Source organism: Lupinus angustifolius, chromosome LG11, assembly GCF_001865875.1.
Source record: "Lupinus angustifolius cultivar Tanjil chromosome LG11, LupAngTanjil_v1.0, whole genome shotgun sequence".
Taxonomy (NCBI): Eukaryota; Viridiplantae; Streptophyta; class Magnoliopsida; order Fabales; family Fabaceae; genus Lupinus; species Lupinus angustifolius.
This window is the reverse complement of record NC_032019.1, coordinates 509,347-533,269: the sequence shown is the minus strand read 5'-3', so window position 1 is coordinate 533,269 and position 23,923 is coordinate 509,347. Positions and strand designations below refer to the sequence as shown.

At 31.0% G+C, this 23,923-nt stretch overlaps 5 protein-coding genes and 1 pseudogene across 6 annotated transcripts; 3 read left to right on the top strand and 3 right to left on the bottom strand.

The window, feature by feature from the left end:
- On the bottom strand, positions 69 to 3,136 carry LOC109360601 (small nuclear ribonucleoprotein-associated protein B'-like). The gene is made up of 2 exons (XM_019605614.1): positions 2,213 to 3,136; positions 69 to 411 (listed from the first exon to the last, which is right to left on the bottom strand). The coding sequence occupies exon 1, from the start codon at positions 3,046 to 3,048 to the stop codon at positions 2,215 to 2,217; it is 834 nt and encodes a 277-aa protein (XP_019461159.1). The 5' UTR covers positions 3,049 to 3,136; the 3' UTR covers positions 69 to 411; positions 2,213 to 2,214.
- LOC109359007 lies at positions 3,778 to 5,689 on the top strand (annotated as a pseudogene).
- Positions 9,116 to 12,055, bottom strand: LOC109359005 (septum-promoting GTP-binding protein 1-like). Of its 2 annotated transcripts, none has more exons than XM_019603493.1 (6): positions 11,655 to 12,055; positions 10,816 to 10,930; positions 10,631 to 10,727; positions 10,490 to 10,529; positions 10,087 to 10,170; positions 9,116 to 9,528 (listed from the first exon to the last, which is right to left on the bottom strand). In XM_019603493.1, the coding sequence occupies exons 1-6, from the start codon at positions 11,973 to 11,975 to the stop codon at positions 9,364 to 9,366; spliced, it is 822 nt and encodes a 273-aa protein (XP_019459038.1). In that variant the 5' UTR covers positions 11,976 to 12,055; the 3' UTR covers positions 9,116 to 9,363. The 2 variants fall into 2 exon arrangements, with proteins under 2 accessions (XP_019459038.1, XP_019459037.1); XM_019603492.1 differs by having other exon boundaries at positions 10,816 to 10,936; positions 11,655 to 12,054.
- LOC109359614 lies at positions 17,911 to 18,318 on the bottom strand. Its single transcript, XM_019604314.1, has one exon. The coding sequence runs from the start codon at positions 18,316 to 18,318 to the stop codon at positions 17,911 to 17,913; it is 408 nt and encodes a 135-aa protein (XP_019459859.1).
- LOC109359613 (TMV resistance protein N-like) lies at positions 21,642 to 22,148 on the top strand. Its single transcript, XM_019604313.1, has one exon. The coding sequence runs from the start codon at positions 21,642 to 21,644 to the stop codon at positions 22,146 to 22,148; it is 507 nt and encodes a 168-aa protein (XP_019459858.1).
- LOC109360142 (TMV resistance protein N-like) lies at positions 22,244 to 23,565 on the top strand. Its single transcript, XM_019604873.1, has 3 exons — positions 22,244 to 22,745; positions 22,862 to 23,362; positions 23,443 to 23,565. The coding sequence occupies exons 1-3, from the start codon at positions 22,396 to 22,398 to the stop codon at positions 23,528 to 23,530; spliced, it is 939 nt and encodes a 312-aa protein (XP_019460418.1). The 5' UTR covers positions 22,244 to 22,395; the 3' UTR covers positions 23,531 to 23,565.

The following is a 23,923-nucleotide window of genomic DNA, read 5'->3' as shown; positions in this document are numbered from 1 at the left end:
ACTGTGATGAGTGAGAACCACCGCACCAGTACAACAAACACATGGAACTACATATACAAAATACTATCAGAAAACATTAACCAAGTCATAATTATATCATATAACCAGAATATAGAAGTCAGAGATCCAGTCCTACACTTAGAAATCAACAAGCCATCTTTGCAATCTCACATTTCTTTCCTTGACAATGTACATAGCCGATTAATATTAATAATGCTCATGTTGCAGTAGCATAACCTCCTCCGAAACATATTCTAACATACCACATCCCCATCATGACAGAAAAATCCCTAACGAGAGAATGATTCAAGGTTGTACAAGCAAAAATCACTTCCTAAGTACAAGCTGAATATTGAAGTGTGCGCAAGAAATCCATGGTCCCAAATCTTCATTGCACTGGAAATAACAAACCTGCCACAATAATGTAATGTTCTCCATTTAGATTAGACCAAAAATGAGGGATGATAGTTAACTACACACGTCATAAGAAAAGATAAATCTAACTACAAGATGTAACAAACATGTAAAACAAAAAGATTCAACACCATAGGTACAGCAGTACTACAGCCATGTAAAACTCCAATTAGTAAAAGAATGGATTAGTACTCAATGAAGTGCATTAGTTGTTAATACTTCATAGTAAAAGAATGGATTTCCTTCATGGAAATATGTAGTCCACAATAATTTTCCAGTAACCAGTGAACTCTATATAAAAAAATGTTGTCCAACAAGTGCAAAGGCCTAAGATATCACAAGGGCATAAGGAATATACAGAAATAAAAAGGGGAAACCCAAATTACTCTTTTGCTAATAAACTTTCTACATTTTACTTAGCTCAATATGCACTACAAAAATAAAAGCCGACTAGTTAAAAATATTGAGGTAGTTAGTTAAAGACTTTGAGTTGCATAAAACGACAGTGTAGGTCACAAATAGAGAGCACAATGCCAAGACTTGGAGTTGCATAAAATGACAGTGTAGGTCACAAATAGAGAGCACAATGCCAAGACTTTGAGTTGCATAAAACGACTTTGAGTTGCATACAACGACAGTGTAGGTCACAGATAGAGTGAATTTTATATCACCATCAAAATTTTGAGGCAATGCAATGTTAAGTGCCCAGTAGTGGCAAGCAAAGAAATGCATGCCAAATCAGCTACATGTCATTAGTATTATATTTTTGCTGAAATGTATTAACAGCTACATACAAATTTTATGGAAACGGGAAAATTGTTTATCTTAACCTCTAAGAGTATGAACTAGTGAAAATAACCAACCAAGTTACTTCAGTTGTAATGCTATTTTACTTGTTTCTTGTCATTCCTATTTGTCAATCACATAGAAAAAGAAATTAATAAAGTAAATTATGTTTTTATTTTATTGGCACAAGCAGGTATTCTATCACTGATGTACAGTAGATAAAACAAGAGACTATTAGATGGATAAAACATGTACAACTTACAAACACAACCACAGACGCATAGGCGAAGCTATAAAATCTCAGCAAATTTCAGCAGGGCAGGAATCACAATGCAAAGGTACAAAGTTTAAGCATAGACTACAGCAAAAAACTAAAATCCAGTACCGTGGTTACATAATTTATGATTGAACGGAGAAAACGTTTAAAATTAGAATCATAAAAGTCTTTAAAACAAGGAAGGGTAGGTGACATTAGAGATTCTCTGACAAGTTTGTGTGTGACAAGCACAGGGAAGAGTATACTTGTAAAAGCCTAGATAAACAGAAATAGAAGGTTGGCTTCACAATTTGCATGTCCTGTAGATTATACAAACAAAACACCACGGACAAAAATTTCACACTGCCATCTATCCAATAGTACCACAGACTAACTTCAGCTGTAGAACAATCAATAAGACTACTGAAGTAGGAAATCACCTACAGGAGGTTATAATAAATAAACAAAAAAGAACATAAAACACTTCTATTAACCCTTTTCCTAAATATGGTCCAGCCCTGCATTCCAATATAGCTACAAACTTAGTAAAATACTTCACATTTCCAGAAGTTCGCATTCGTTTTCTGTGGTCATCTCAATTCAATAGCAGGTGAACAATGATGGAAAACATAAATAAAATAATAAATGTAAATCAAATAGTCATTGCCTCATTGGTACATGACAAAAATATATTTTTCTTCTGGATGCTAAATAGCTATAAAACACAGCAAATAAAAGAGGAGTGATAAAAATTACCATTACTGTTGTTGCTGATTCTGAGGGTTTGGTGGAGGAGGCATGCCAGGTCTGGGTGGTCCATAAACAGGAACCCCACCAGGCGGTGGTGGCATCCCCGGGCGTGGTGGTGGACCGCCCATTCCAGGACGAGGAGGACCCGGAGGTCCCCTCATCATCTGTCCAGGCGGGGGAGGCCCCATAGGCCTCTGCCCAAACTGAGGAGGCGGTCCAGGATACGGCTGAGGCGGTCCACCTGGTCTCGGAGCATATTGTCCAGGCGGCATTACCGGTGGTGGACCTCGCATCTGCGGCGGAGGCCCACCAGGATACCCTGGCATCTGACCAGGAGGACGCATCACTGGAGCTCCAGGTGGATACGAAACCGGAGGAGCCGAAAGCTGCGGCGGACGAGAGATCTGCGGCTGCATCATCCCAGGAGCGGGCCCACCAACTCCTCTAACAGGCCCAGCGAGCCCAGGCTGGGCCTGAATAACAGGAGCAGCAGGAATTCCTCTTCCAGCAGCGCGGCCTAAACCAGGGCCACCTAATGCGGCGGAATTGACGGCCTTAGCACGTGATTCTTCGGGAGGAGGTGGTCCTTCAACCGTCATGGAGATAACCTCTTCACCACGGAGGAGTACGAGGCCGAGAGTACGACGGTCCTCACGCTCCTCCGCGGGTTTCTTTCCCTTTGCCGGTGGAAGCTTGCGGAACTCCTCACAGTCGCCGAGGACGAGGTTCATGTGGCGGTCGAATGCCATGAACTTTCCGACGAGCTGGCGACCGTCCTGGATGGTAACCCGCATGCGGTAGTTGATGAATTGAAGCATCTTCGAACTCTTCGACATCGACATTGTGCTGAGAAGACAACAATCTTCTGAATCTCAAAAATTAGGGTTCAAGAATCAGAGAGCTCTAGGGTTTTAGAAGAAAATGAATTGGGGAGTTTTCAAAGGAAAGGAAATGGGCCTTTGGCCCAAATGAACCACGTTCACAGGCCCAATCTATTGGGCCTAATAAACCACGCTAAGCTTTCATGTTGATTTTGATAAGAGAACTATAGTAACTATTTCATGTTGTATTTCTATAAAAATTTAATTAAACATTATGTTTTGTTGTATTAAGTATTAACCCTAATAAGATGAAAATTTTCAAGGGATATTATATTGATAAGAGAACTATATAATGATAACATATTGAAAAATATAATAATGGTCATCTTAAAATTGATAAATATAATTAATAAATAAATTGAAATAAAATAAAATTTGTAAAGAAAATTTCAGATTGACAATGTAAGTATTTTTATACTGCTAATAAATCATTTATATTCATCATATTCACATGTTAATTATTCATGATTCTCAAACAATAAAAATAATATAAATCAATAATAAATAATATACTAATATAAAAAAATTACACACATAAATTTTAAACTCTAAAAATATTTCAGCTATAAACATCTAACCTCATTTTATAATTAATTAATAATTTCTCAACTTAACAAAATATTGATACTCTGTTATAATATTCTGCCCAGGTCCGTATATTTCACGTTTCAGGTCCGCAAATCTCTAATATAGCAACCCATTTAGATTTTGATCTGAAAGTTTACGTTTTTATTAATTTGTTCTCCACCCACTTCATCAAATCATGATTTTCACTGTGAAACAAATTGGTGGGTTCTCTGATTTAAGTGCAAAAGTCCTTGCAACTTTCTTCTGTTGTGGGTGGTGTTGAGATTCTTATTAAGCCAGTGAGATGTGAAAAAAGTTATTTTTTTTGGAGCTTATGGGGGTGATAAATAAGTGGTTGAAGGAGATGAAGATTGGGATATATTTTTGCAACATGGTGGCCTTTGAATGTGGTTTTCAATATTTATAACCAGAAGGTGTTGATTGCTTATCCTTACCCTTTGATTACTTCAAAACTCTTTCACTTGCATGTGTTTTTCTTATGATGTTAATGCACCCAACACTGAATTTGAGTTTTACAAGTATTTGTTCCCTGTAAGTTAATTACTTTTTGTTTGTTTCCTGAGGAAAATTTTGATAGGAGAAGGAAAGTGAAAGCTATGTTTTTTGTTAAGTTCATGTGGTATATATATATTATTTTAAAACAATTTTAGTCCTATTTCTCGATATCCTGTAGTTTAACACTTTGATCAATGGAACTTCGATGAGGGGGAAATTTCAATCCATTTGAACCATACATATGAATTAAGCTGAAGAAACTGAGATGTAGATTTTTTTCATTGATGGAGACCTTTGAAGTTTTGGAAGAGTAATAATTCTCTATGCTAGGGGATTCAAAAGAGAGGATAAAATTTTGGACTTTTCACTTTATCTATTTATCCTTACAGGGGCCTTAGTTTTTGGTGTTTTGCCTACAGGTTACTGTTGCACATACAATTGGACATGTAGCTGCAACTGTACTAGGTCGAAAGTTGCAGTGTCATTGACCCATATTATCAAGAGTGGCGAACCTGCATTTAGTGTACTGGTTTCCAGATTTCTTTTCGGTGAGACCTTCCCGATGCCATTCTATCTCTCTTTAGTTCCAATCATTAGTGGATGTGCACTTGCAGAATATATTTATGTGCAAAAGAGAGTAATATATTTGTAGAATTTCACATGCAAAAGAGAGTTTGATCATAAATTATTGTGTTAAGCAATATCATTATCCCCTCCTTTCTGTTTGGCAAACTGGATATTTGAACTATTTTTTTTTCTTTTGTCCATTCTTGATTGGGTTAGGCCACCAACGTCAAGGATGATCTACTGTTATATACTTGGGTGTTTATGTCATTCAAGCAAGTTATATACTCGTAGTTTTCTGCAAGGACTTCTATACACCCTCCCGACTTTGATTTCATGATCTTTCTGTTTTTTCAGGTTTTATGGGGACTATGATATCAAATTTGGCATTTGTATTCTGTAACATCTCTTCAAAAAAGGGCATGAGGGGAAAGTTGGTCAGTGGAATGAATTACTACACTTGTTTATCTATTTTATCCTTGGTAATTCTCACACCATTTGCAATGGCTGTGGAGGGACTACAGATGTGGGCAGCTGGATATCAAACAGCCCTCTCAAATTGGACCCCAATTTTTATGGTAAATACCAATGATATGCAAGCCGGAACGGACGGTCTGGCCGCTGATCGGCCTTGCAAGCGACCCTGGTTCGCACTATTAACCGGACGATTGTTTTTGGCCGTTTTGAACTGGCAAAAATTCGGTCCGACTAGGTTAAAACAGGGATGACTTGGTTCACATATTCAGCCAATTCAGATTAATAAAAAAAAATGAAGATGAAGGAGACACAGATGAAGGAGTAGGATGACGATTCATCTCCGCCGCCCTTGGTTCCACTGCAGACATGAAGATGAAGGAGAAGGACGACCACTCTTTATTAGAGACGAAGATGCTCTTCATTGGACACAAGATCCTCTAACCAGCGTGGAGTGGTATTTGGTTTTCGCCTAGGCAGGTACCATATCAATCCCCTTAATTATATTGCTATCTTTCTTTTAAATATTTCTAGATACGTTTGGATGATCTTGGTGGATTTGGGATTCTTATAATGAAGTGACAGTCATGTTAATATCTCTGTGATTCTTTAGGTGTACTTATACATTAGTCATTTAGTCGAGTCTCTGAATTTGTTTCTCCATTAAAATTATACGATAGTATGAACCAACTTCCAAAATCATATGTAGAATTTGCAAATCGTTAACTTCGACAGTGGCTAGGCTGATGGGTAATCTATTTGCTTATGAAATGGAGCCCAATATAATTTTATGGATGATTAATGGACATGTGATTACCTGATTCTATATGCCTATATTTGATGAAGGCATTGTTTACTAGAACTGTTTTGATTTAGTAAGTTTACCGAAAGGGGAAATTCGAGGCTAATATGGCAGGGTAGAGTAGGCCAGTTGGGTATTAATGTTCTTCATTATGTCTACTTCCCGTCTAATGGTGCTGTTCTGTTACGAAGTTAGGTAATCTTATGTTCACGTAATTTGATAAGGGCAGGGACACTCGAATCCCGACAGGGCAGGGATGGTAACCATTTTTCAGTCCCACTGCATCTGGATTCGAGAGTTTGGTAAGCAAAATTTGGTCCCGATCTACCTTGTTATCATTCATAACTAAAAAACCCTTTATGCAAAAAACATAAGTAACTTTTGTTGAATAATAGTTAAAATGGTTTAGTTCATAAGATAATGAAAACATAATAATGGTGTTCTTAAAATTTAGATGATAATTATATTTAATAAATAAATTGAAATGAAAGAAAATTTGGAGGGAAAATTTCGGATTGGGTGATGTTATGTGGCATTGAAGTGAAGTTATAAGATAATAGATCATGTTTGTTATAATAGGATAGTGATAATGACAAGATATTAAAAATATAATAATGGTTTTCTTAAAATTTAAATGATAATTATTTTTAATAAATAAATTGAAATGACATAAATTTGGAGGGAAAAATTCGGATTGGATTATGTTACAGCATTGAAGTGAAGTTATAAGATAATAGTGATCATGTTTGAATAACTATAATATTATCTGCCAAAATTTTGGCGAAGATTGTAATACATGATAGATTCGATTTTTAAATATTAACCAAATCTTTTTCAATCTTTATTATAATCTTCTCCATTTCATATATATACATTACCATTAACTAAGACTTGTATTGAATGATGGCATCAAAATCTTGGAAGGAAAAATCAGCCAAGAAGCCATTAGTTAGTTTGGCTTTGAAGGGAAAGAGATGGAAGAGCACCCTACTAGGGGAGTGTAGTTTCAAACCCTCGTCTTCTAAAATCGGCTATCATCCACCACCACCTCCTTGTTTCAACCCCGACGATACGAAAAAAGTTTTGTCGAATTGGAAGCAAATGAGGATATCAAAACAACGACGAGAGGCTAAAGTGAAGCTCGATTTGATCAAGAATACTACTGGTTTCACTGACAATATGGATTCGATGAGAGACTTTGAGAAGCTCATTGGATGTAAATTTGTGTCTCATACTATCTCACGAGAAGAATTCTTTGGCGGTTATTTAAATTGATGAAGAAACTAATGTAATATTATTGTTAGTTTCTACATTTTTGTAATTTAGTTTCATAACTTTCATTCATCTCTTAGTTTATTACTATGAGTTAATGTGATTCTGTGAATAGAAGAAAAATTGTTACTAATATTGTTATAATTGCAAGAATTCTTTGTTTTTTAATATTCATCATTGTACTATGAATGAGACTAATTTTCATTCATCTTAGTTTATTACTATGAATGAGACTAATTTCGTTTGGGGTATTGCAGTTTTCCAATCTAATAAGTGTTAAATGAATGGTGAAAGTGAAGTATAAGATAATCTAAATAATTTATTATATAAATAAAAGTTGTTATGATAAACTTAAACTAAAGATAAATTCAAATTAGTTAATCTAATAAGTTGTTAAGTTTGATAGTTTAAAATTATGAAGAGAGTTAGATTTATTATCTAATTTAAAACTTGAATATATTTTTAATATATATCTTTTATTAGATTTTTTTGAAATATTCAACGTGCTTCTTAACAAACAACATTATACTTGATGATAAATAAAATAAAATTTTATATTTACAAGTCACATTCCATTATCAATCACAATGAGTATACCAGCAATAAAAAGCTATTAAAATTGAAATGTTTATATTATTAGATAAATATTTAAATATAAATCTAATAATACTTCATTTTATAGTTATTAATTAGGCTTTCCCTAAGACTTCATGGATCACACAAGATAGATACTTTATTCGTGGAATATAATTCAGTTACATTGGAATATACTGGTGCAAAAATATTTAAGGGAGCATTTGAATTCCCTTGAATTATTTATAACTTTGACTTTGTTCTTAATGAATAAGTATCATAAACAATTTTCTTTTAATATTTTTTAGCCCACTCTTTATTGTTATTTATGATAGTTTATGTGAAAATAATCAAATAAAAAGTAAGCAAGCATACATGATTTAATGGGTCCACGTTACAAAATGTAATATTATCATTTCTATGGATACAAATGATAAACTAATTTATAATTTTGTAAGAAAGTTTTTAGGCTTAAATATATTTCCATTGGTTTAATTTTTGTTAACGTGTTTCCAACTTAAAAAAATAGTCCCAATTTTTTTTATGCAATGTTAATCCAATACATATGTAAATTTAAAAAAATTGGTTAAATTCAAATATAATTATCATGTAAGCAAGAATTGTTATAATAGATAATATAATAACAAATCAAATCATAATTAATAAGATAAACTAAATCAGGGATAAATACAGATCAAACTAACCCATCTAGATTTTCTCTAACAAATTAATCTTAAAACAAATGAAGAGAATTATGCCTAGCCATAACAAGAATTAGATTTTTTTTAAGAAAATTTGATGGAGAGGCAAAAGTTGATGATAGAAAAAATAAAATAAAAATTATCAATCACACTACTCAAATGATTGGGATGAATATCACTTATCCCAAATAGTGTCTCACTTCATGTCCCAAGCCAATTAGAGTACTTCATTTTATTACTTTTTGCTTTTCAAAAATTTCTTTTTTTATCTAAGTGTCAATATATAATTGACTTGAGACAGAGAATGAGACACCATTAAAAACAGATGATTCACGTTCAAATGATTGTCATATTGATATTTATATCCCTCTCCCTCTGTTGTCTCCATTTGTTTTAGGATTAGTTCGGGAGTTGAATTTTGGAGAGAAATGAAGGGAAAGAGAAGACTTGAGCCATAAAATACATTTGTAAGATGAGTTACAAGCCTTCCATTTCCATTCATTCCCCTTCAAAATACAACTCTCAAACAAACCCTTAAGGTACAACTACAACCATACAATAGAAGCAAAAACAATTTTTCATCAACCATAATTTTGTAGCTGTAAAACTGAATGACCCAATCTCACCCTCTCTCTAAAGATGCATAATCAAAATGGCCTATATATAGAAAACATGTAAATTATGTACATAGGTAGGTGGTGATAGAGTGCAATCAATATGAATAGCTAAACTTGTTTTCATCCCTTTTCTGTTTTTTCTCTTCCATTTTGTCCTTATTTATACACTAAAATAAATGTAAAGAGCATTTCAGAAGTCAATTATGGGCTCTCCAACTCTTAAATTTCTTTCTACTGTCCATGGCAAGTTAAAGAGCTTAGCCATTATAAACTTGAAAATTTTGTTCACATTTATATTATGGGTTGCACTTGAAAAGAAAAGGGTTGCATTCATTGCCCTTGCATAAGCCCTTGCCTGCATTTGTCATAGTAACTTAATTAATAAAATTTGAAAAGCTAAGGAATATCATCTATACCAATATTATGAAACCCGTGCCAGATGTCAAATTGAGAGAGGTCTCGTATTAAGTTTAAACGGTTAAATCGTCCGGTCAAACTGAATAATTTCATACATAATTTATCAATTTTATCTATAAATATATAGTTATATATAAATACAATATTTTATATAATTAATAATTATGTATAATTATATTGAAATAAATCGTCTGATTCACTTCCAGGGTTATTTCGGTTCAACTAGTCAAACTATCCGGTATGGTTATCCATCTATACTCCAAAGTAATCAACTCTGAACATTACTATTCTAACTTTATTAAATAAGTAGGCCCAAATATTTATCTATGATTCATAAGTCAATTAAGGTTTATATATATGCATTAAAATGGGGAGCAATAATCACATGCAAGATTTAGAGAATGTGACTGATCATGCTTTTTTTAGTACTTAAACATACCTTTAATATAAGATACAAAACTATGCTGTAGCAATAATAATATAATTATTTATTTACCTGTGTTACAATTGTCCATTGCAAATCTGGGGGGAGTCGAACAAAATCATCAAATTTGGTGCCTATTAGAATGGGAATTGCAGTCTGCAAGTGAAAAACATGGTCCTTAAAAATTTAACCAAAATTATTTCAAGTTTTGATATTATTATCAGCTTATAATTGGATTGTTATTTTAATAAATAATAAGACATTTTGATATCTAGTAGGTATAAGCTTATTAATAAATGCAGTTACTATATCCTTTTGTCCTACTTCAAAGTCTTTCTCTTCTTTTTTTTTGTGCAGAGTTTTCAGTTGAAAAGCATAGGGTACTACACTTTAATCAATGACTTTAACTTTACAAAAAGAAAATTCATTCAAGTAATTCCAAAAGTATTAACCAAGTAAAGTTAATTTATGGTACCTGATTCCACTTTCTTGCTTCACTATACCATCCAACAACACTGCAAAAAACATAGGAAGGTACAAAATTAAAATCATGATTTCTAAAAAGTTATCATAAAATTTATTAGCAGATAAATAATGATAATGATTCTGAACCTACTTATTCAGTGTAGAACGACTTGTGAGATCGAACATAATCAAAACTGCAACAGAATCTTTACAAGCCATGGGAATTTGATCCAAGGAATTTTTATCACCTATAGACATAACAATTTGGCATAGAAAATTGATTGAAAAAACAAAAGAGCATAGAAAATGAGAAAAGGAAAAGTTGAAGTAAAGCACCTGCAACATCCCATATAGAAAATGAAATGCGAGCACCTTCAACAAATAATGTTTTGTCCATTAGATTTAGTCCTTCCATCTCAAGACTCTTCTTTTCTTGCTCATCCCCTACATACTTTATCTGACAAAAGGAGTTGAGGCACTAGTATTTACGATGGTGCAACTCATTTTTCGTTCTTAAATAAGCCTCATTGATTATTTTATATCTGTTTATACACTTTAACAATTGAGCAACTTAAATCAAAATCATCTCTAATGGTGTAACTCTATTTCCGTTTTTAAATGGATTCCATGAACCTACCCCACATTTGTTTCTTCTTCACTTTTATTTAATATTGATTTTTTTTCTCTCTTCTAATAATTTTTTTCATTTTTTAATGATATCTCAACTATAATAATAATACATATTTTGTTCACTGTTGTGAAATAAACAAAAGAACAGTTCTTCTCCAATAGTAAAATTGGAACAAAAACGTTCTTATTTAACTATGAATTAGTTTTTTTCAACACTATGGATTCTCTTAGTACCACTATATATATATATTTAACTTATCAATAACTTATGGGGTAATCAACTTAATTACACGTTTACTTGATATATTTTCTGAATAAGCTGAAAACACCTTTTTTCATAAGCTCTTCTATTAAGTTTATTGACACAAGCTAAAAACATATTCTAGGAAGATCATAAACAATTTTTTGCAACTATATTTTCACAATGTATACTAATGAAATCAAATAAGCTGTTCTTAACGCCCTTAAAACCATAAGAATATCTAAATGAACTAAAAAAAAATGTCCTTATGCATAGGATATGTTGAAGTTAGAAACATGCTCACCACAAAAGTAGTTTTTCCAATATGACAATCTCCCAATAAACTAATCTTCAGGTTCACCAAATCCGAATCCGTATCATACCCACTATTCATGACAGTGTGGTGTTCTTGCATGAACCCTTCTTCAGTAAAAGATGAAGAACCCTGAAGCGGCAACCTCTGATACTTAACTGGTTTTCCAACAGAACAAACCACAAACCTATCCCAAATGAACCGAAAAAACTGTCCAACAAAAGATACCCTTTGAAGCACTCCCCAATGAACAACTTTCCTGCACAGTTGTGACATCTTCTTAGTTGTTTCATGAATGATCTTGTTGGCCATGGAAGAGACTTTGGTTTGGTTTTGGTTTTGTGATAATAGACATTATTCTGTGTTTTGTTCTGTGTTTGGTTTTTTTTTTGGTCCCACTGTTGTTGCTGTTACATAAGAGGGATAGTTGACGGGTATTTTTTATTTCGTTTTCCTAAAACATCCTTTTGTTGCCGGCTTCTTGGTTACTAGTTACTACATCAATAATGGGTAGTTTGGTAAATAGAAGCAATTGGAGGGTTGATAATATATTAGATTATGAAGATATTAGAATATGAATATATGTTTTTTGTCGAGATGCACTATCACAAAAAGAAAATGAATGTAAAGAATGATTTGGTATGGGAAGGGTGCATGATGTACGCACGTTGCCTTTTTTTTTTCTTGCATAGATCATATATCTCAAATATGTTTTATTTCATGTCGGTCAATTAGAATATTATATTTTATTATTATTTGTTTTTAAAATTTTCTTTTATTCACATGTATTACTTTAGAATAAAGAATGAGACATCGTATAGGACATGTGATTCCATTCATTTTTTTCTCTTTTACTTACAATCAATTTTATTGGTATTAGAAACTCTTAAGGTTGGGAGTCATAAGCTGGTCTGATAGTGAAGAGAGCGGTCGTAAGGAATGGAGTGCAGGAGGTTGTGGGTTCGAGTCCCACCATCAACAAAAATGGGAGTTATAAGGGTGGTTTGATGGTAGGGTGTAGGAAGTTGAAGGTGGAGTTTCACTCACAACAAATACTAACATATTAATAACTAACATACTAACAATTGCCGATAAAAAAAAAAAAACTGTTAAGGTTTGTTTGCTATTTGTTTTTTAGAGTAAAAAAATATTTGATTTCTTATTTATTCTCTTCTAAAAGTCGATTTTAAAATGAATGTCTATTTTATTATTTCAACTTTCCATTGCATTGAGAAGGAAAAAGATTGTGCTATTTGTTTATTGTGATTTCTGCTTAGCACAATTGTTGTAGATCACTAGTTGTTTTAGCTCCATAATTTCTATCAAGTAGTATAAAAATTGATTGGATCGAGACAAGTTTGTTTGTGGATCCACGTATTGGATCGAGACTTGTGTTGTAAGTCTTCCTATGAATATGAAAGTTAAGTCATCATCAGAGAAGTGAAAATGATCCTTTTAAATATATGAAAAAGCTATTGTAAGACCCAAATGGAAGTGAGCTATTGTTAATGTTGTTGGATATTGAAAACTTATAGTGTTGGTAAGTTTTGAATAATGAAATATATAGAAAGATTGTGACCAAACTATATCATTGTAAGTGATAAGCTATATAATTCCACTATGTGTTACGTGTAGCTATAGCCTATGAATGTCATTGTTAATGAGATTAGATTGAGATTTCCCTAACTCGTGGATACCTTGAACATGAACACACGTGTTGTGTTAATAAACAGAAAGTGTAAATCACACGACTTGTAATGATGATATATAACCACAACAAGGATGGGTTTAATTGAGTGATGGGGTCCCTTGAAAATTGATAGATTCGTAGGAGTTTGGTATGGTAAAGTTTTGAAGTTGTGTATTACACGTCAAATATTTTCAGTGGGTTATAATACTTTGTTGTTGATATACAATAAAAGTAATGGTCCTGAAATAAGAAAAGTGTGAGATCATTTAACACTAATTAGGAAGATGACTCCATAAAATCACAAAGGAAAAAAGAGGAGGTATCAAACTCCAACCAAGCATGTGTTCAATGGTATATGTATCAGACAACTACGACTCTTCATCCTAGCCATCAATTTCAACTGTGTATATACACATTGTTCGAGTTCCGGCGTTTTAAGTCCACAACTTGAACAATGTTATGTACCTTCTTATACTTTTCTTCCTGGCTAGGGTTCTATCCTCTGGAAAGTTTTCAGAACCTAGGATGGGTATTCTATCCTCATTTTTAGCATTAGTATGAGAAATTCCAAGGCTTCCAAGTTTTATGTTGTTACCACTGCTTCCACTGCTACTGGCTTCATGTGATGATTTTCTTGGTTGTATTATTTTTGGAGTTGTAATGCCACATGCAAATGAACCAGCATCAAGTGTTCGAGGTTCACTTCTTGAAGATAATTGCTTGTGTTGTGTACAAGATATCTCATCCAATTCCCTTGTGATTAAGGAACCAATTGTTCCAGTGGTTCCTAGCTTAATGGATACTCCTCCACCCTTAATACCTTCAAGAGTATTATGACTCATGATTCCTATTACCTCCTTTAAATATCCAAATATTCTAAGAATTATTCAATGATCTGTTTCACAATAGTGTAACTGTTAGTCAATGATCTGAGATGTAAATGGTTTATTCAAGCATAATGTAATCAAAGTTTTCATTGAATAACCTATTTTGTTTTTTCTTCCATAAGCCAAGTCATGATATAAAATAAAAGCAATATCTATACTTCTATTCTTGCTATACTATATATAACTATGTAATTCCAAAAAAAATCATATAATCTTAGGTATCCAGTTACATATTAACCATATCTCTCACCTTAAATTGAACAATGTAATAAAGACAAAAAATATAATATAAAGTACAAAAAAAAATATTCTAATAAAAATTGAATATTTAGTCCTTTACAATCTGGACTGATTGAGAGACACAAAATACTCGTTAACACACTAATACAAATGAATATAATATCTATATATTGTCAATATAAACAACTCTACTAAGCTTCAAGAAATTGTATGCTAAAAACAAGGAAACCCACTTTCCATGAAAGAGCAATAGTAAAATTGAACCATTATATATAGGCTGAGGAACATGATCTCAAAAATCAGGTAAATATCTAATACAAGATACACATTCTTTGCATATGAAATTACAAACACAGATCATAATAACCACAAGATGAGAATGCCAACTCAACTATAATAATCCATTATGATAATTGCTTAAGCAAAAGGCGAAAAATAACTCAAATCAGAAAATCACAAACAAAAAAACCAAATTATTAATTTGAACAAAAATAAGAAAGTGAAGGAAAAAAACATGAAACTTTAAATTCAATCAAATTGGCTCACATTGATAGAATAGTAATTTGATTCTAATAACCAATTTTTGTACTACAAAAGAAGGAGCCACATTTTGATTCACAATTGAAGAGAGCTAAAGTTAGGTGTCTTACCCAGAAGCTGACGAGTCTACACATATGGGAAATGCAGAAATTCAAACAATATGAAAATATGATTAGAATTGAAGGGATAATGTTTGACTAAAACAAATCACATCAAATATACTTTTGAATACACTTTTTGACTTTTTTGTGTTTTTGGATTTGGATGTAGTTTTCTTTGTTATATAGATGTTAAATTTGTTACTATGTTTCAATTATTAAAATTCTATTATAAAATAATAATAAAATAAATAATATATAATTTTAGATTAAGAAATAATTATATTATATATAAAATACTTAATTAAAAATAATTTATGAATATGTAAATACTTGTTCTCACTTATAAATTATTTTTATAGATAATTGTAGTGCCTACTTTTATAGATATCCATTACCCGTAGAATGAATATTTTTGTGGTTGGTGTGGAAAAGTTATCTCCCACCAAATATCACAACTGATTTTCTTTTTTCTTGATTATATTTTTTCCTTGAATACTTTTATTTAATATTTAATTTAATAGATAGTCAATCTAATTGATTATTATAAGGAAAAACATTAATATTTTCTCTCTCAAACATAAATAGGTTATTAAATATATTTATGATTTACAATATTACTTTTAATTAAAATAACTCCCCATTTAATACTTGCTGAAAAATAATTTTAATTATTTATACGTATTTTTATGATATTAAAACAATTAATTGTTTTTAACTGATTTCTTAACATAATTAATTAATTAAATGTATTTATAAAAGAAAATAGACGAAAGAAGATACTTTTCCAATTGTCATCACTTCTTTACATATAAATATATTTTATTAACCAAATGTCATTTGACTTAGTTACACACTATGTTTAGGAGTTTAGCGAAAAGTATATCATAAACTGAAAAATAGAAATATATGGTACTTTTATCCTTTACCTATATAATAAATGACATTTTTATCTTTCAATAAAATTGTAAAAACAACATTTTTTTTCTCTTTTTCTTTTTATCTAAACATTTTAAGTCTGGGCCATTTCTTGCTCGGGAGCATATATTTTGTTTTACAAAGTGTATTACTCTATATGTCACTTATTATGATTGATCAAAAAATATTTGAGTTAAAATTAACTAAAAAATATTTTTTTTCCAATCATAATAAGTGATGTAATAACACATTTTGTAGGATATAAGATATGTTCTACACTTCTTTCTTTAATATTTCAATATTTTTTCCCTTAATTACCTTTTCTCTTCCTATCTCATGTTTGTTGGTTTTTTTCTTCTTCGCTGCTCTTGAGTTACTAATGTCTAAAAAGATACATTGGTCAGTGGTCTTTTATTTACTGAATTTGATAAAACATTTTGACTTAAGTATCACAAAAGAATACCTGAAAAACATGTCTCTAGATTAACAAATTTTAATGCTATATTTCTTAATATGTGTTATATGATAATAAAAGAAAGTTAAATAGAATACATGGATATGTAAAGATGAATTTGCTTCATGGAATGAATAGTTATGACTTTTCTTTCTCATGGTAGAATCGTTTGAAAACTACATGCAACAATTTTTGGTACACAAATAAAGGAAATAAATAAGACTAGCATTTACACCATATTTGGTTTAAAAGAGAAAAGTTAAGGAAAAAAAATTGAGAAAAGAAAAGTTAAGAGAAAAAAATGAATTGAAAATACAATATTTTTTCGTGGAGTTTCACTCACAACAAATACTAACATATTAATAACTAACATACTAACAATTGCCGATAAAAAAAAAAAAACTGTTAAGGTTTGTTTGCTATTTGTTTTTTAGAGTAAAAAAATATTTGATTTCTTATTTATTCTCTTCTAAAAGTCGATTTTAAAATGAATGTCTATTTTATTATTTCAACTTTCCATTGCATTGAGAAGGAAAAAGATTGTGCTATTTGTTTATTGTGATTTCTGCTTAGCACAATTGTTGTAGATCACTAGTTGTTTTAGCTCCATAATTTCTATCAAGTAGTATAAAAATTGATTGGATCGAGACAAGTTTGTTTGTGGATCCACGTATTGGATCGAGACTTGTGTTGTAAGTCTTCCTATGAATATGAAAGTTAAGTCATCATCAGAGAAGTGAAAATGATCCTTTTAAATATATGAAAAAGCTATTGTAAGACCCAAATGGAAGTGAGCTATTGTTAATGTTGTTGGATATTGAAAACTTATAGTGTTGGTAAGTTTTGAATAATGAAATATATAGAAAGATTGTGACCAAACTATATCATTGTAAGTGATAAGCTATATAATTCCACTATGTGTTACGTGTAGCTATAGCCTATGAATGTCATTGTTAATGAGATTAGATTGAGATTTCCCTAACTCGTGGATACCTTGAACATGAACACACGTGTTGTGTTAATAAACAGAAAGTGTAAATCACACGACTTGTAATGATGATATATAACCACAACAAGGATGGGTTTAATTGAGTGATGGGGTCCCTTGAAAATTGATAGATTCGTAGGAGTTTGGTATGGTAAAGTTTTGAAGTTGTGTATTACACGTCAAATATTTTCAGTGGGTTATAATACTTTGTTGTTGATATACAATAAAAGTAATGGTCCTGAAATAAGAAAAGTGTGAGATCATTTAACACTAATTAGGAAGATGACTCCATAAAATCACAAAGGAAAAAAGAGGAGGTATCAAACTCCAACCAAGCATGTGTTCAATGGTATATGTATCAGACAACTACGACTCTTCATCCTAGCCATCAATTTCAACTGTGTATATACACATTGTTCGAGTTCCGGCGTTTTAAGTCCACAACTTGAACAATGTTATGTACCTTCTTATACTTTTCTTCCTGGCTAGGGTTCTATCCTCTGGAAAGTTTTCAGAACCTAGGATGGGTATTCTATCCTCATTTTTAGCATTAGTATGAGAAATTCCAAGGCTTCCAAGTTTTATGTTGTTACCACTGCTTCCACTGCTACTGGCTTCATGTGATGATTTTCTTGGTTGTATTATTTTTGGAGTTGTAATGCCACATGCAAATGAACCAGCATCAAGTGTTCGAGGTTCACTTCTTGAAGATAATTGCTTGTGTTGTGTACAAGATATCTCATCCAATTCCCTTGTGATTAAGGAACCAATTGTTCCAGTGGTTCCTAGCTTAATGGATACTCCTCCACCCTTAATACCTTCAAGAGTATTATGACTCATGATTCCTATTACCTCCTTTAAATATCCAAATATTCTAAGAATTATTCAATGATCTGTTTCACAATAGTGTAACTGTTAGTCAATGATCTGAGATGTAAATGGTTTATTCAAGCATAATGTAATCAAAGTTTTCATTGAATAACCTATTTTGTTTTTTCTTCCATAAGCCAAGTCATGATATAAAATAAAAGCAATATCTATACTTCTATTCTTGCTATACTATATATAACTATGTAATTCCAAAAAAAATCATATAATCTTAGGTATCCAGTTACATATTAACCATATCTCTCACCTTAAATTGAACAATGTAATAAAGACAAAAAATATAATATAAAGTACAAAAAAAAATATTCTAATAAAAATTGAATATTTAGTCCTTTACAATCTGGACTGATTGAGAGACACAAAATACTCGTTAACACACTAATACAAATGAATATAATATCTATATATTGTCAATATAAACAACTCTACTAAGCTTCAAGAAATTGTATGCTAAAAACAAGGAAACCCACTTTCCATGAAAGAGCAATAGTAAAATTGAACCATTATATATAGGCTGAGGAACATGATCTCAAAAATCAGGTAAATATCTAATACAAGATACACATTCTTTGCATATGAAATTACAAACACAGATCATAATAACCACAAGATGAGAATGCCAACTCAACTATAATAATCCATTATGATAATTGCTTAAGCAAAAGGCGAAAAATAACTCAAATCAGAAAATCACAAACAAAAAAACCAAATTATTAATTTGAACAAAAATAAGAAAGTGAAGGAAAAAAACATGAAACTTTAAATTCAATCAAATTGGCTCACATTGATAGAATAGTAATTTGATTCTAATAACCAATTTTTGTACTACAAAAGAAGGAGCCACATTTTGATTCACAATTGAAGAGAGCTAAAGTTAGGTGTCTTACCCAGAAGCTGACGAGTCTACACATATGGGAAATGCAGAAATTCAAACAATATGAAAATATGATTAGAATTGAAGGGATAATGTTTGACTAAAACAAATCACATCAAATATACTTTTGAATACACTTTTTGACTTTTTTGTGTTTTTGGATTTGGATGTAGTTTTCTTTGTTATATAGATGTTAAATTTGTTACTATGTTTCAATTATTAAAATTCTATTATAAAATAATAATAAAATAAATAATATATAATTTTAGATTAAGAAATAATTATATTATATATAAAATACTTAATTAAAAATAATTTATGAATATGTAAATACTTGTTCTCACTTATAAATTATTTTTATAGATAATTGTAGTGCCTACTTTTATAGATATCCATTACCCGTAGAATGAATATTTTTGTGGTTGGTGTGGAAAAGTTATCTCCCACCAAATATCACAACTGATTTTCTTTTTTCTTGATTATATTTTTTCCTTGAATACTTTTATTTAATATTTAATTTAATAGATAGTCAATCTAATTGATTATTATAAGGAAAAACATTAATATTTTCTCTCTCAAACATAAATAGGTTATTAAATATATTTATGATTTACAATATTACTTTTAATTAAAATAACTCCCCATTTAATACTTGCTGAAAAATAATTTTAATTATTTATACGTATTTTTATGATATTAAAACAATTAATTGTTTTTAACTGATTTCTTAACATAATTAATTAATTAAATGTATTTATAAAAGAAAATAGACGAAAGAAGATACTTTTCCAATTGTCATCACTTCTTTACATATAAATATATTTTATTAACCAAATGTCATTTGACTTAGTTACACACTATGTTTAGGAGTTTAGCGAAAAGTATATCATAAACTGAAAAATAGAAATATATGGTACTTTTATCCTTTACCTATATAATAAATGACATTTTTATCTTTCAATAAAATTGTAAAAACAACATTTTTTTTCTCTTTTTCTTTTTATCTAAACATTTTAAGTCTGGGCCATTTCTTGCTCGGGAGCATATATTTTGTTTTACAAAGTGTATTACTCTATATGTCACTTATTATGATTGATCAAAAAATATTTGAGTTAAAATTAACTAAAAAATATTTTTTTTCCAATCATAATAAGTGATGTAATAACACATTTTGTAGGATATAAGATATGTTCTACACTTCTTTCTTTAATATTTCAATATTTTTTCCCTTAATTACCTTTTCTCTTCCTATCTCATGTTTGTTGGTTTTTTTCTTCTTCGCTGCTCTTGAGTTACTAATGTCTAAAAAGATACATTGGTCAGTGGTCTTTTATTTACTGAATTTGATAAAACATTTTGACTTAAGTATCACAAAAGAATACCTGAAAAACATGTCTCTAGATTAACAAATTTTAATGCTATATTTCTTAATATGTGTTATATGATAATAAAAGAAAGTTAAATAGAATACATGGATATGTAAAGATGAATTTGCTTCATGGAATGAATAGTTATGACTTTTCTTTCTCATGGTAGAATCGTTTGAAAACTACATGCAACAATTTTTGGTACACAAATAAAGGAAATAAATAAGACTAGCATTTACACCATATTTGGTTTAAAAGAGAAAAGTTAAGGAAAAAAAATTGAGAAAAGAAAAGTTAAGAGAAAAAAATGAATTGAAAATACAATATTTTTTCCTTCGGTGTTTATAAGATTTTTGGTATATACTAGGGATAAAGTTTCTATGTATGTAAACAAATTATAGCACTTAGAAATGTTTCTGATAGGAATATGAGTAGGTATTGTCGTACGTAGTGAGGTGGTTGGTAGGGAAGTTTGTTAGGTATAGAAAAAGACTAAACAAGAGAACAAAATAGCATTAGGTATAGAGTATATAATATTATAGCATACTTCCATTATTAATCAATCAAACGTTGATTCAAGTGGTATATGTTTAATTCTCATTAACGTGTAGATGAAAAAAATACACATTGAAAGAGTTAGTCTCTCATATCTGTAAATATTCTCAGATCGAACGTGATTACCTTCACTACAAGAATGCATGTGAGAAACCAAAAAAAATAATCTCCTTCTTATATCTACACGCCTATCCAAAAATATTAGTTGATACTGTTGGGAACAAATAATATAAAGAAAGAGAAAATACTAAACAGACAAAATCAAAGACTTGTTCACACTTGAACATTATTGATTTATTTATTCATTTGGGTATTTTAAAACGACTTCATTGACTTGAGAAGGATCCTAGGAAAGAAGAAAAGCACAACACACTTGCAGAACTTGAATTTTTTTCATATATCCTTATAAAAACTGAGTACTCTACTTTAATTTGTACTTGTTGATTATTATTGATATTTCATATTGAAAATATTCAGTGATGGAGAATAGCAATGCCATACAACATCTGAATTATGAGTATGATGTTTATCATAGCTATGGAAGATGCCTCAGTTTACGAAGCTTTCCATATTCTTTACACAGTGTTATGAACCAGAAGGGATTAACCTACAACCACAATAACGAGTATTATATGTCTATTAGAAGGAATGATAATATTCCTATTTCTCCTCCACGTTTAAAAGCAATGCAAGAATCAAGGATTTTTATTGTATCTATCGGTGCAAACTATGCATCTTCAGTGTTTTGTCTTAATGAACTTGTTGAGATTCTTAACTGCATCAAGTTCAGAAACAACCAACTTCTTTGTCCTGTCTTTGTAAACCTAGATCCCTCAGATTTAAGGTATTTGAGAAATAGGGTTGGTGAAGCCATGGCTCAACATGAACATAGGTTTGGAAGGAACTCACAAGAAGTGAAGAAATGGAAAACAGCTTTGTTTGAACTCAGCAACTTGAGTGGATGGCATATTCAAACGCAAGGGTAAACTACTATAAATAAATTTTCATTATAATAGAAAGAAATCAAAAACTATACTCCATGAATATATTAATATAGCCTTGGATTTTTGTAGGTTGGAAGAAAGCTATAAATTTGCAGAAAAGGTTGTGAGTTGGATAACACGTTCACTTAACAGATATGATATTTTCCTAAGTTTTAGTGAGTCAGATACTCGTTACAGTTTCACAGGTTATCTCTATAATGCTTTGCATAGGGATGGATTCAAAACCTTCATGGAAGATGAAGGATGGGTGAATGCAGAAAAAAACTCAAAATTTCATATCCAAGCAATTGAAGAATCTAAGTTCTCAGTAATTATTTTCTCCAAGAACTATGCACACTCCACGTGCCATCTTGATGCATTGATCAAGATACTTGAGTGCCACAAGTTGAAGAAGCAACGAGTATTATTCCCTATCTTTTACAAAGTGCAGCCCTCAGATGTAAGGCATCAGAGAAATTATTATCATGAAGCCATGACTATACATGAAAATAGGTTTGGAAAGGAATCTGAGAAGGTGCAGAAATGGAAAGCAGCTTTATCTGAAGTTGCCAGCTTCAAAGGATGGTCTTTTGAAAATGGGTACATAGTAGTATATATAACTTTCAATTAGAAATTTCATAGTGACTTATATCTATTATTTCTAGTACTTTTTGTTGTTGTTGATGATATGGTTTATATTTGTTGTGATTTCATAGGTATGTTCATGAAACTATTCAAGAGATTGTAGGGTTGGTTAACAAAAATTTGCCTCGCTATGATGTTTTTCTAAGTTTTAGAGGTGAAGATATTCGTCACACTTTTACCAGTTATCTCTATTATGCTTTGTGCAAGAAGGGATTCAAGACCTTCATGGATGATCAAGCATTGGAGCGTGGGAACCAAATTTCACAAGCTCTTAATTATGCCATTCAAGAATCAAAATTTTCAATTATTGTTTTCTCTGAAAACTATGCATATTCCTCATGGTGTCTTAACGAACTTGTGAATATTCTTGAGCGAAAGAGGATGCAAAACCATCGAATTTGGCCGATATATTACAAAGTGAAACCATTTGATGTTTGGCATCAAAGAAATAGTTATGGCAAAGCCATGGAAAAACATGAAAACAGATTTGGTAAAGGTTCTAATGTGGTGCAAAAATGGAGGTTAGCTTTGTCTGAAGTTGCTAATTTGGAAAATTGGCAATTCGAAAATGGGTATGTGTTATTATATTATGGTTGATAAGAATTTAACAAAAACTATGCATAAATGTATTAAGACTCTTGTGTTTTTACAGGTATGAACATAAATTCATCGAACAGATAGTAGAAAGCATTGTTTCTAAAGTACAAGGAGCAACACTACGTAAAACACATGTTTTGTGATTAGTTGAAATTCATGTAAGGTCATTAAATTACATAGGTTTGTGCATTGCCTATGCTTATTAGTGTTTCCTCAAGTGCCAAAGATTATGTGTTTGCATACAGTGTTGTTGAATCCAGAACTGAACTTGTCATAGTACAATTACGTTAGTACAATGAACTACGAAATATTGTATTTGATAATCTTATTGCTACTCCAGTGAACAAAAACTTGGCATTAAATTAACAATATTAAACTCACTTTGAATAGATACACCTTATGCAAACTAACAATGGTTATCAATGAAAGCTAGATAATTTCGTGTGTTTGTGCATATACATTGTGTTATGCTCAGATAATGGATGCAACATGTAACACTATTCAATTAAGTACACAAGACAATTAACAATAACATA

Bases quoted from the DNA above. Each gene is read 5' to 3' on its own strand.
- LOC109360601 (XM_019605614.1), bottom strand. From the start codon at position 3,048: ATGTCGATGTCGAAGAGTTCGAAGATGCTTCAATTCATCAACTACCGC.
- LOC109359005 (XM_019603492.1), bottom strand. From the start codon at position 11,975: ATGGCCAACAAGATCATTCATGAAACAACTAAGAAGATGTCACAACTG. The intron at 10,171-10,489 runs GTACCATAAATT...TTTCACTTGCAG, and splicing joins AAGCAAGAAAGTGGAATCAG to ACTGCAATTCCCATTCTAAT. The intron at 9,529-10,086 runs GTAAATAAATAA...TGACAAATGCAG, and splicing joins AATGGACAATTGTAACACAG to GCAAGGGCTTATGCAAGGGC.
- LOC109360142 (XM_019604873.1), top strand. From the start codon at position 22,396: ATGGAAGATGAAGGATGGGTGAATGCAGAAAAAAACTCAAAATTTCAT. The intron at 22,746-22,861 runs GTACATAGTAGT...GTGATTTCATAG, and splicing joins GGATGGTCTTTTGAAAATGG to GTATGTTCATGAAACTATTC. The intron at 23,363-23,442 runs GTATGTGTTATT...GTGTTTTTACAG, and splicing joins AATTGGCAATTCGAAAATGG to GTATGAACATAAATTCATCG.
- LOC109359613 (XM_019604313.1), top strand. From the start codon at position 21,642: ATGGAGAATAGCAATGCCATACAACATCTGAATTATGAGTATGATGTT.
- LOC109359614 (XM_019604314.1), bottom strand. From the start codon at position 18,318: ATGAGTCATAATACTCTTGAAGGTATTAAGGGTGGAGGAGTATCCATT.